Source organism: Pecten maximus, chromosome 8 (genome assembly GCF_902652985.1).
Source record: "Pecten maximus chromosome 8, xPecMax1.1, whole genome shotgun sequence".
Lineage (NCBI taxonomy): Eukaryota > Metazoa > Mollusca > Bivalvia > Pectinida > Pectinidae > Pecten > Pecten maximus.
The window spans coordinates 29,846,200-29,860,035 of NC_047022.1; the positions used below are offsets into that span (position 1 = coordinate 29,846,200).

A 13,836-nucleotide genomic window follows, 5' to 3' on the forward strand; every position below is an offset into this window, starting at 1 on the left:
AACATCGTCAATTTTAAACGCACACAAAAAGCACCTCGTTTTATTTAGGCCACTACAAAAGTTACCACATTAACCAAAAACTATCATACTTATGGGATACAGTCTTATTGATCATGCACATTGTTGTCATTTATCCGTACTTTCGAAATTCCACTGGGTCCTATCGACATGTCCAAGTTTTGTAATTAAGCAGCCATTACGTCAGACCAAAACATCGTCAATTTTAAACGCACACAAAAAGCACCTCGTTTTATTTAGGCCACTACAAATGTTACCACATTAACCAAAAACTATCATACTTATGGGATATAGTCTTATTGATCATGCACATTGTTGTCATTTATCCGTATTTTCGAAAATCCACTGGGTCCTATCGACATGTCCAAGTTTTGTAATTAAGCAGTCATATATACGTCAGACCAAAACATCGTCAATTTTAAACGCACACACAAATCACATCGTTTTATCTAGGCCACTACAAAAGTTACCACATTAACCAAAAACTATTATACTTATGGAATATGGTTTTGTTTATCATGCACATTGTTGTCATTTATCCGTATTCTCGAAAACCCCATTGGAACTTTTCGAAAATTGGAGATTCCCGCCGATCTTTCCTGTGCTTGACTTTCATACTCAAAATACAAACACTTGGACAGCAAATTGTGATATATTTCATATTGATGACACTTCTGCACTTTGGTATTAATAAAATTAAAGCACATAATTGGATCTTGGTGATGATTTCAAATAGAAATTATCGATAATTATGTGTGTGGTTTTCACGATTTCTCGAATATGGCGTCAAGTGAAGACTGAACCGAGCGACCGCAAAGGATTGTGGGAAGGTCAGGGGCCACTATGTTAACACAAGGGCAAATAGAGAAGAGTGCAAATCGAGTGGGGCTCTGGGTTTACAGGTAAAATAAATCTGAACGGAGATGTTATGTCAGAAGTATTTAGTTTTTTAGTTTTTTAGTTTAAACATATTTTATTGTATCAAATATATACAATAGGATTGGGCACAAGTTTTCCAACTTATATCAAGCCCTTTCCATACAATATTATATAACACATACAAAATATACAAGATGACATTAACAATAAAATAATTATTTAGTGTGGGAGTGTGGATAAGGGAAGGGTAAGGATGGGGTGTAAGAAGGTGCAAGTATGTGAAAAGAATGTGACATCTCCTTCATTTTAATTCTTTTATGAAATAATTTAGACATTTCCACTAGTAATTGAAACATCTTTTTTTTTAAGACTGCGTGAATGATTTTTCTCGACCCAGATGGCACAAGTACACAATCCACTACTCGTAACTTTCGGCTTTTCAATGTTCATCATATTCCCTGCCACGGTTTTCTTTCGCTTTGGTCTTTCCTTTCCTTCTGATATTTCCGTTTCCCAAGTGCCATATGAGTCGAGAAAGATAAAAGACGCAGACTTTGATAGAGTTAAAGGGGTTAAACAATTTACATATATATATATGATTTTTTTCTTTTTCCCTTTTTCTAAAAACACAATATATCAAATATATTAAGTACTGAAGAGAGATATGTTGAAAAAAAAATGAAAAAAAAAAATGGGGAGACTTGCACGAATGGAGTGATAGAGAGAGGTAGGTGGTAGAGAAAGTACAAATGTAAAATCAAAATCTATTTGTATCGTGAATATATTTCTGAGTGTGCAGAAATATTTTTTCGTTGTCTGCTTTGGATAATTCATGACTGCCATGTAGAATAAGCTGTAGGTCCAGTGGGATGAAATCATTTAACTCACGGTACCACTTTATTCTCTGATCTATGTACTTGTTGCAAATAAAAAAGAAGTGAAATGCATTTTCAATAGAATGTCCACAATGACAAATTTGAAAATCAATTAAGTTAGCATGAAATAAGTCGTCGTTTAGAGTACTTGAATTAGTTCTTAATCTAGCATGCAAAATATTAGATTTTCTGTCACCAAACAAATAATAAGAGGGGATATTTATGTCATTAAGCTTACGAAGAGAGTTTTTAAAAGCTGGGGCTGACCTACTCTGTCTTATGCCAGGGTCTAAATTATTCCAAAGTCGAATAGTAGACGGGAAAAAAGAACTATTAGAAAGTTGAAGTCTGAAGTTAGGTAAGGAGTAATGGTTTGCATTACGGAGGTTATATTCTACATTTTGTGACACTAAAGGAGGTAGTAAAGCTGAAAGATAATTCGGCGTGAGGTTAGCTTGAATTTTGAAAAAAAGTTGTAGTTTTCTGTTCTTTCTTCTATTTACTAGTGGTTCGAGTCCACTTTCTGAATATAATGAAACCCTACTTGCATAAGATGGTAAACCTGTTATAATACGGATAGACTCTAACTGTAGTTTTTCTAGATTGTCTGCGTCACCGAGGGTACATCCGTCCCAAACTTCACAACAATATTCTAGTAAAGGAAGAATATATGCTCTGTAAATTTTGTCTAACGTTCGTCTATTTAACAAATACTTCAGTTTTCGTAAAACACTTACCTGTTTTGACACATTTTTACAAATATTTTTTATATGCATACTCCATTTACAATTTTCACTTAATACTACTCCAAGGTGCTTATGATTTTCTACAAAGTCTACATTTACATTATTAAACTTAATTTCAATTGCATATTCAAGTTCAAAGTTGGAAACAAGTAATGCCTCTGTTTTAGAAGGGTTGAAATTTACTAACCACTTACTAGCCCAGTGTTTAATTTTATCTAAATCGTTATTTATTTTTCTTTCAATAGTTTGAGGAGATGTATCACAGTATAATAAGGAGGTATCATCTGCGAATAATTTACAAAGACTTTCCAGGTTATCAGCTATGTCATTAATATATAGAATGAATAAAAGAGGGCCTAATACAGAACCTTGAGGAACTCCGGCATTGGTAGATTTAACCAAAGACTTCGTATTTCCCACAAAGACTTGTTGTTGTCTATCACTAATATAATTTTTGAACCACGCTAACAATTTTTCGGAAATGCCATAATTTGCTAGTTTAACTTCCAATCCCCTGTGCCATACACGGTCGAACGCCTTTGAAATATCACAAAAAACTATACATGAAGGACGTTTTTTTTCTAAGTTTTCGCATAAAGTGTGATATAATTCAATAATTTGATGTACTGTCGAATGACCTGGCTGGAAACCAGACTGATATTTATATATTAATGAATGATCTAATAAATAGTTGTGCAAATATTTCACTACCAATCTTTCAAAAACTTTACCAACAGTGCTTAATAGTGAAATAGGTCTATAATTTGAAACTACCTGTTTATCCCCCTTTTTGAATATAGGCATTACTAATGCTTTTTTCAATTGTTTGGGAAAGATACCAGTTTCTAAAGAAGATCTAAAGATAAGAGAAAGAGGAAGAGCTACTGATAGTGCTGTGTTTTTTAACATATGATGACTTATGGTATCAATACCTACAGCTTTACTAATATTTAACGATTTAAGGATGTCGATAATGTCGTTCAAATTGAAAGGTATGTCAGAAGTGTGGACATGTACCTTAACAAAATCATAATTATTGTGTTTCAAGCGCGGAAAGCTCTAAAACCAGATTACCACTAGAAAATAAGTACATAAAAACTTACTGTAACAGGTGTCATAGAAGCAAGGGTACGTAAATTCGCACACCTGACGATTTTTTGCGTTTTTTCTCCAAGTGGTCGAGGACTGTGTTTTTTTGTTTATATGTTGACTAATGTTAACCTTTAATGGAACATTTGCCGTTTTAAGTACATCTTTTCAGATTAAATTCGTTTTGAAAACAAATTTTAACTGATACGACTCTCGTCCGATAAAATGGATACCGGATGATTAAATATTTTATTTAAAATAATCCCAGTTGTTGATTGGCATGTGAATTTGCAAATATTTAAGGAAAATATCATTTGATCAGATTATAAACAAAACTTAATACAAATCCACCAAGTATAACTAATAACAGCGCTAACCTGTAGACACCCCGTCATTTTCACCGCCTGGTTTACATTACCTCCGTAGGGAGCGGTCATTATTTAAAGCAAAAATGGCGGTAAATTGACTCTTTCCAATTTTACATTATTTTGTTTTTAAAGATTTTTTAATCGTGTCATTGGGCTTTATCTTAGTTTAGGATGTTGTTTGTCTACAAAATGGTTGAAAACTATTTTTACCTACAAAATTAAAGAAGTTAGATGGGTGTGCGAAATTACGTACCCGATCGTTTTCAAACCCAGCAATAAACACAAGTTAACAACAGCTCCCCTGCGCAGTGATACGTGTGCGCATATCAGGTTGCACACTTGTATGTTACGAAACATTTGTACATCTAACAATGTGAGGTATTCTTTCTTGATTTGAAATTGATTTGACGGAAATGTATTTAAAAACATACCAAAAGTGTGCGAAATTACGTACCCCCACTCACACTTCACATACAAACAGCCAAGACGATATCTCTTAGGCCTAAGCAGTGGAAGACGATTTCTAGAACAAAATGCGATTCCTATTTCGGAAATTAATTCTATAAGGACTTTCAGTACTTTGATTATTTTCAGTTGTGTCCAATCTGATTACAGAGTAATGTCCCTTGGTATAATGAGCATGCGCGAAGTAAGGTCGCATGCTTTCCGGTGAAGGACATAACCTCGTGTAGCAACCTCAGGACACATTAAAAGATGGCAGGTGTTATTACACGATCACTTTCAAGGACGGCAAGTTCACTGCTGCGAAATTCACACCTGGCAAAGCAGTTATCTAGGACGACAGTGAGAAACTTCAGTCAGCTTCACCGGTCGTCACCATCGCTGCTTGTTTCAGCCTCTAGTCAACCCAACATTCACGGAAAAACGTGCAGATGCTGTTTGCATACACAGGGTACTCCTACTTTCATATTAATGTATTGTGATTCGCTTAGAAGATCCTCTTAACACAGATCGATAACTTATGCCTAACCCTTTTGTAAATGCAATAGTTTTCACCAAACGTCTTTTTGTCAGTTTTGTTGCACTTGTCAAACTGAAACTAGATCTCCTAGCAGCATGATGAAATTTGCAGGGACGTCAAAAATAGTAATAACAAGAAATATCTTTAAACAAGAAATATCTTTTTTAAAGATAAACGGCATAGTTTTAATGCTGGTGGTTATAATGTAAAACTACTGGTGAAATAAATTAACGAATTACGATGTAATTAATAAATGCGCAGTTTCAGCACGGATAACAAAATTATATCAGTTTGAATCATTTTTGGTGATAATAACACTACAAATGTGTCATTTGAATAGATGCATCCACTTATTCAGCTTGCATTCAATTTAAAAGGGACATCACAGTAAAAACGGTGCAATTGTCACTGAATCAATGAATGTACGCGTTTTGTTCCTTTCCAGTTATGTTTCTGTGCTGTTCCAATGTTCACAGTCAATCCCTATGTCCAGCTTGTCCACTCGATTTAGTTGGGAATCCCCCTCTAAATTTAGCGCGGAAATTATTTTAAAATCATTACGTGACTGTTTTGAAATCGTGGCAGCACAAACACACGATAGTTTACTAGGTGATATCTATATTCCATCTGGGTTAGTTGGATAACGATATTATACAGTGGTTTAAATGTTAAATAACACGTTCTGTATATATTACGGCACACATATTTATGTGTAAATAAGTGTAAACATTGTTCATATAGTATAGTGACAGTAGCGATGTACTGGTACAGACTGTATAAATATTACCGAGTTTGTGGAACTATTACAGAGTTTGTGGAAATCTTATCGAGTTTGTGGAAATCTTACCGAGTTTGTGAAAATATTACCGAGATTGCCATGACCTACTATCAAACAATCAAGCAGAATACGAGCGGCGTCCGTATTACTGCTGTTTTCATGTTTGAACTGTTACAGTCTATTGTACTGCTTCCCAAGTTTAATTCTAGGATTATGTTTGACCCATTTTCCTATTATTCTCTTCTTTGCGGAAGCTGTTATCGTTTTCAACCGCAGTCGATTCACATTGGAAGCTATTTTTGTTTCCATGTGTTTTAGTTTGTTGTGCGCATGCATTTATCGTATATGTCACAAAATTTTTGCATATTCAGATTGTTTGATAACCTTTTAATAATTGATAATTGATGTTTTTATGTACATAGGCCTACATCATCGAATTCGAATGGTTATTGTTCAGAAGGTTATTTTTTTAAAAGATATACCCAATAATATGATCAAAAATACAGAATAAATATTGGTTTACTGTGAGGTCCCTTTAACTTTGTTTCGTTTTTAACTGTATATCTGCATTGACCGCTACATTGACCAATCACATACTTCATCTTGACCAGATCGCCACCTGTCGCGTCATATCTGGGGCCAAAACAAAATTAGACGGCTATGCCGAAAAACATAAGTTTACTTTCATGGCTTTCAACATAACTGGGTTTAAAAGTGCGTCAAGAAAGGAAATAGCTTGCTATTAGTTGTAACCAAAAGGTATACGCAAATTATATGCTGAAAGTCCACTATTTCAAGCATTACGGTAAACCTCCGATTAATTCGAACACGCGGATAGTTCGAACACACATTTTTTTCTAGAAAAACAGTAATTTTTTAGCTAGTAATAGTTCGAACTCTGGCTGTTTATAACTGACAACATTTCGGATAGTTCGAACTTGTCAAATGAAGAACGTAAAGTAAGAATTTTTTTATCGGCAAACTGAATTGAAAGCTCGCGACGACCCGGCCCCGATGACCGGCCCACAAAAAATGCCAAGATTTAAATTTGATCAACAAGCACGTTTAGGTTATAAGATTGTATGCGTGATCATTAGAATGCGTCTGTGATTTAATATATGCCACATATTTTAGCTTTAATTCAGTTTTTGTTACATTGCAAAATACACCACGCACGAGACAGCTGATTGCAAAATTTAGGCCCCGACAATGTATAAATAACATGCGATATTTGTATTCGCGCTGTGTATGGCAAACTAAGAAATCGTCCGTGTATTTTCACATATAACTAGTGTTAACTTAGCATTATGATTATTTCATTGTGACTGGACAATCTCTTTAGTATTGCCAATCAAGGTATTACCTGAAAACCTGCGACCTCACGCTAGGTAAGCAGGCCACGCGAGGTGTCGCTTGCGGTAAAGTTGAAAGGTCGGCCGCCCGATCGTGCTGAGTGACGTGAAGAGCATTCATATCCAGTCAAAACAATCCACAGGTGTCCCAATAAGTGATGGATAATTTTGCAGATATCAACTATGTTTTGTAGATAATACGACTGGGCATATTTAAAAACAGACATGTTGATGTTCTGACCTAATTTTACCAACACATATCGCCTATTTTTACAGTAGTGGTTTCGTAAACGCAACAGGTTATGAAGACTGCTTTTGATGTATTTAAGAGACCATTTATTACAATAATAAAGTGATAGTTTCTCATTCAGATAAAAAATATAATCATGCAAAGATTATACTGTACAAATGTTTAACTTTTATGTCACAAATGAAACGTGTACTGTATTGTTTTGGGGCCTACTGTAGCTACGCATTGCCCGATCCGCGAGCGGCTTCGCGCAAAAACCATCATAATTATCGCGAAATGAAGAACGTTTAACGATCAATTAATATTGAATTAAATGAAAAACTATCATTTTTCTTACTTATAAATGTGCCATTGTTCAGGCCGCCGTTGTTACGTATCAGATTTACGATGGATGTGTTTGTGTCTAATGATTTTACTCTGCCGAGATTTTCGCCAATATTGTCTCGAATAGTTCGAACTCGCGCATATTTTCTGAAGCATAATTTCGAATAATTCGAACAGGTTCGTCAATATTTATTTAATTTTGTTCGAACTAACCGGAGGTTTACCGTAAGTTCAGCTAGCTAAAGATTTTGAGTTATTATTCTTTTTTTCCATAGGAAGCCCGTCATAACCTCTAACACTTTTAGTAAAGTATTTGCATGTTTAATATAGAATGCTTAAAATCATTTGGAGGGAAAAGTTGCATTTTATTAGCTTCATCTGTGTTTGCAATTAGGTAGTTTGCTAATCTGGACTGAATGAATGTTGATCAGCCAATATCATAAAGGTCGAAAAACCATCGGACACATACAGCAGAGACCTATATATTTATATAGGTCTCTGCATACAGTAAGTATATATAGAAAGTTAGAAAAAATGACAGTGCTTTATTGGTGGAGTTCTGTATAAGAAATTTCATGTTACAGATGATCAGGATTTTTCCAGTTACCTTGCAGAAGAAATATCTACAGAAAAGAGTACCATGAGAGCAGTAACAAGTATTTCAGACTGGAAAATAACCAAAGATAATGCAGAGGTGAAACTGGAAAAAAATGTAGATAATGAAAGGTAAATTGTGATGATAATTATTTACTTCTGTGTGGTGTCCTCGTATAATGGATCATGGAAATGCAATATAAGAGAAGCTTTATCTATTGGAGGGTACGATAAACTATATACTAAACTATTAGAAGGTGGTAACCGTAATGCATAAACTTATTGTGTGAGGAAAGCGTAGCCTCTGGGCTCTATGTTATCCTCGTTAAAAGAAATGAAGAATTAAACCATAAACTTTTTTTGTAATTTATATACACCTGTCTTTTCTGGTTTTCACCTAGTGGAAATGCAATTAGCATTATATTCAATTTATGTAATTATACATTATTGTATCACAAGTTCAAAATTTTAGCAAAGAAAGACATACAATGTGTATATGGTAATAATTTTTATCCCAGTATCATAGCATTAGAAAGTGAATGAGCTGTTTAGGTCTCTGGCTTATTATCATCTGTGGATTCATTTTTACCTTTTCAGTGTGACAATTACATTTAATATGAATAATGCCACAGGTAGTGAGCAGGCTTTAGAGGGTGAAGGATTAGAAGGAGAGGTAAGTTTTATCTCTTGTTTTTCTAAAATCTGCCTGTAAATTTGTTCTGTTGTGTATTTTCTATCATAGATCTGTCTTTGCAGTGTCTGCGTTTACCCCTGTTTCTCTGATTCTACTAAGTAAAACTGTCATCAAGTTGTTCTAAAACCAAATTGTTCACATCTTCAGAACATAGAGGTCACTCTGACTATATTTTTCCTCTTCATTGATTCACTGTAGCTCAGTAGACTTTGTATTTTACTTTGTCTTTTTGATGTTGCTTGCCCCTTACATATATTTGTGTATAGTGTGCACATTTTTTTCAAAATTTGACTAGTAAAAAATCCACTGTGCACTATACGCAAGTACAAGCCTTTGCCGGTCAGATGCAATTGGGCAAGGATAACACTAATGCCTTGATCTTGTGCGGCACTAACTGACCAACTCAGAGATGAAAATGGACTAAGGGCAAAAAGGCTGAAAATTAGATTACTCAATTTTTTCAATGGGAAAAATTACTAGTTTACATTACACTAATATTCTCAAAAAGGCTGAAATCAGCCAATTGGCTGAATCTCTGCCAACTGGCCCTATAAAATTATGATCTGACTGTGAAAACTGCTGTAGTTAATGGTCTGCACTAACTGGTTGAATTGAAACCGATAGACCTGTTGAACATACAAAAACTATATCATGCAGAGCGTTTCTGAATATGTTGTTTATCTAATTTTGATTTTCAAAAATGTTTTCTACATATTTGTTGGGCAAGTAAATTTTTAGTTTGGCTAGTAGATTTTTGGTGTCCACTAGCCCCAAGTTAGTGATAAGATCATTTTTTCTACACCCCTGCAGTTAGTTCAACATAATCACCAAACTGTTAACAGCCCTGCAGTTAGTTCAACATAATCACCAAACTGTATCATAAAGCAGAAACATTTCATTCTTATTTTCAGATCGAAGCAGATCCACCTTTTAATGTAGAAATAAAAAAACCAACAGGTAAAATAATGTACTTTGAATGTACAATGATCCCCGCAAGTGAACAAGGTGGGGATGCAAATATGGATGAAGTAGGTAAGTTGCATCTTTCACTCTAGGACTGAGGATTGAAAGTCATTTCACATAACACTGTAAATTATAGGTATTTTGTTGAATCCCAGGTTCTTAAGTGACAAATTATTTGCTAATGTATTTCGACGCTAAAATTAGTTCACTCGGATGAGTATTTTAGAGTGTGTAAGTCAAGGCAAAAGATTATCTTACAAGATAAATTTTCTTGTCCCTTCACATCATAAACACATGTTTTGATTACTTGTTTCTCCACTAGCCATTTAATTTGTTGACAGACATTATAAAATATTGGATAATCAACAAAATAAGATATTAGAAGCTTCAGTTAAATATAGCCTTATTGTTAAATGAGATTATACCAGTATTTTTTTCTTTAAAGGTCGCCATTCAACAATAAAACTTATAAATGGCTTTGTTGGGACATTGATTTTCTTGGTTTTCATATTGTTTAAGGCTACAGAAGTCATACTGTGTGATTTCATTCCTCATTAATGAAGTTATATATTTCCTCCCAGCTGATGCTTTTGAAATCACATCTGTGACCATGGATGAAGGCAAGCTTAAAGAGGGTACCTTTACAATGTTTTCTGAAACCATGGATGGGGTAAGTTAGATGGAGTTTGATTGGTGAGGTCTAGTGGCAGGTGTTTATTTTTCACTATATTTCATCAAAATAAGCTATAAAGCATATCTGCAGACATAATCATGATATCATAAACATAGAAAATTGATACCTGCCTTACTTTCATCTGTGTGCCATCGTTGTAGGCCGATTGCCATTTTGTCTTCATCTGCTGAAAGATTGTAACAGTTAGTACAGAGCAACCCGCTTATTTGCATAGCCCTTTTTCAATGACAAAATATGCAAATAACCGGAGTATTCGTATAGGCGGAGTTGGGTTTTGGCCCCTCTTATACACTATGTAGATCGTCAGGTAGATACTCAAAATGGGCGCTATATGATTGTTTACGTTATTTGCATTAAAAATATATTTAAAAAAAACAACATTATTTAAAATATAAGAGTAAATACAAAATACATGGGTTGTTATTCTTTCATCGTTTACTTGTCACTCTGGGTCCGATATTGGTCATACACGCGTGGGTTGGCACTACGATGTACAATGTCATCGTTTCAATTAACATTCAATATCGTCTCAAGATGCGTTGTGTTCCTGCTATGAGTATATTAGTTGTTTGATCATAGATGATGAACTGCTGAAGCAATAGACTGTCTTAAATGACTGTGACATGTGTATTGTCGTTTGGGTTTGTTTTGGAAAATGGCGCACACACACAAAGAGTTGTCGTTCATTACACATATGCCCCCACAATGCAACGCGCCTAGTAAACAATCATGGCGATCGCAACCTGCCTCAGCGAGTGTTCAAGTGCACAGAACACAGGTTTGGATCGATGCTATAATGAATAAACAAATCTCATCAAAAGATGAGGCATATAAACATTTTATTCAGTAATTCTTCTGCACATTGCTACTGATATGGTCTGGATAATAACTAAATGTCGATATCGATGCATTGAACGTAACCTGTAATGACGAAGTGTGAACCAATGATAAGATAATGTTGTACATCGCGTCGAATCAATATGTAAGTTAAAACACATTTCATAAAACTTTTATTATGGGAAAATCACAAAAATACCCTAAAATCAATTCAAATTTTTCAATTTTTTGGAATTTTTATATGCATATAAGCGGGAGTCGGTGTTTTAGTCGATGCAAATACACGGGATTAAAATACAAAGCTAAAGAAGACAAAAATCGGGACCTGAGAATTTTATGTAAATAAGCGGGATATTCAAATAACCAATATGCAAATAAGTGGGCTCCTCTGTATTAAGTTATGAATGTTCAAAAAGGTATGCATTACTTCTAAATGTGCTGTTACCCGATGTTACTGCTATTATTTAAAGTCAAATGCTCATAGCATCTTGACTTTTATTAGCCCACCATAGGGAATTAAAGGATGGGGGAATTATATGATTAATACTTTCATCATTCCACACGTGTGTCTAGGTGCTCTATCTGAAACACTTCTGGTGACTTTAACTTCATACTTGGTGCACAAATTCATCAAGGTGAAGTGGTGCTTTATGTATCAAAAGTAGGTCACTCTAACTTGCACTTTGACCTTTGACCAACGTTCTGTTGGGCGACTAATTTGCTGAATTGTCTAGTTTGATTATGTTTCACAACTAAATGACACCCCAAGCTAATTCATATACAGTGGAACTTCATTAACTCGAACTCGGAAAACTTGAATACCCCGCTTAACTCGAAGTACTTCGTCGGTCCCGGCCGAATTCTCTCTTTATCTTAAAGAAAACTCCAACTCGGAAAACTCGGATAATACGAAGTGAAAATTTTGTGCCAACAATAAAAATCCTACTAGAAATGATCTAAAATAAAATAAAATAATTTTTGTGTCCAACAACGATCGGTGGTAAACGCCGACATTTTTTAACAGCGCAATTCTGTTTGTAATACTGAAGATATCAACACTAAAAACCTACCGATTATTACATGCTATTATAAGTGTTTCATAAATTCATTAAATAATCTTATTATAACAACATCTCATGGTGATAAAAAGTACTGCTTTACTTACATCAGGTAATGTCCTAAGGCGGTCGCTGAATATAGGCCTAGTACACACGATAGTCAACAACTCATCTACCCGCCCCCTCAAGCGGAACTAATCTCTGACACACTGGTACTCGACTGCTGTTTTATGAAACGGTCACCGGTGCCTATTAAATCTTTTAAACAGCTGAAACAATAGCGTAATTACTGCCGAGGTGTTCAGAGTACGACTGTAATGGTCAACGCTGTATCAAAGTTTTCTCGTGGTCCTGTTGACTTCGAGTTAACGAAGTTCCACTGTATGTATCTCAAGTATGGCCTTTGAGACATCTTTGTAATGTTTTGATAATGATGAGATCCTATTTCATTCCACAGCAAATCTACGACAAGCTGATGGACTTGCTGGATAACCGAGGTGTTGGAGATGAAATGATAGCTGCAATGAGGGAATTCTGTAGAGCATACGATCACCATCTTTATGTGAACTTGTTGTGTAAAATGAAAGAATTTGTGGATGAAAAATAAATTGTTTCTGTACAGCACTGTACATGGATCAAGATGCTAGACATTTTTAGGTACTGTATGTGATGTTTAAACCATACAACTATCTCTGTGAAGGGTGAACAAGAGGTACAAGGATTTCAATTCAGTACAATTTTACTGCCGATTTTCTGTGTAGATAGCAATGAAGTAATGATGTTATATTCATCCAGTAATAAGTCCAGGGGACCATCACATTGACTCCTGGGGTGGTTTTAATATTACAGGATAATAGAATACTAGTAAATAGTAACATTTGCTGGCATTTTCACTGAACTTCAATAGACAATAACGGGCTTACTATCAAGCAAAGGCGTACTTTATTATAAACATGACAGTGTTTTGGTAAAGGTACGTGTATTAAGTATTTTACAAAATATATAATTATACACTACACAAGTGATGTCATTCGAACATGCTGCAAGTACAATGTATACAGTACAGGTGACTAGTCTAAGGCAAGGAAATGTTCTCGTCCAATGTGTTGATGATTGTTGTATGGAACATAATGCGAAACATGGTATTTATGTAGAATTATTCGACAAACAATCGCAGAAAGTAAATTAGTTTGATTATATTTGAAATACTGCAGTTCATTTGACCATGGACGCCATGCTGAGTTCATTTGACCATGGACGCCATGCTGGTAGTGTTGACTATATATGGGTGTGTCTTAAACAAAATAAAGATCAAATTACTTATCACTTGTTTTG

The 13,836-nt window shown here is 34.8% G+C and overlaps 1 protein-coding gene across 1 annotated transcript; it reads left to right on the forward strand.

Annotated features, from left to right (window-relative positions):
- Positions 1-4,621: 4,621 nt before the first annotated feature.
- Positions 4,622-13,824, forward strand: LOC117333147 (conserved regulator of innate immunity protein 3-like). The gene is made up of 6 exons (XM_033892291.1): positions 4,622-4,888; positions 8,246-8,387; positions 8,853-8,928; positions 9,861-9,981; positions 10,494-10,582; positions 12,959-13,824. The coding sequence occupies exons 1-6, from the start codon at positions 4,690-4,692 to the stop codon at positions 13,106-13,108; spliced, it is 777 nt and encodes a 258-aa protein (XP_033748182.1). The 5' UTR covers positions 4,622-4,689; the 3' UTR covers positions 13,109-13,824.
- The last annotated feature ends 12 nt before the right edge of the window (positions 13,825-13,836 follow it).

Bases quoted from the DNA above. Each gene is read 5' to 3' on its own strand.
- LOC117333147 (XM_033892291.1), top strand. From the start codon at position 4,690: ATGGCAGGTGTTATTACACGATCACTTTCAAGGACGGCAAGTTCACTG. The intron at 8,388-8,852 runs GTAAATTGTGAT...TTACCTTTTCAG, and splicing joins AAAAATGTAGATAATGAAAG to TGTGACAATTACATTTAATA. The intron at 8,929-9,860 runs GTAAGTTTTATC...TCTTATTTTCAG, and splicing joins GTGAAGGATTAGAAGGAGAG to ATCGAAGCAGATCCACCTTT.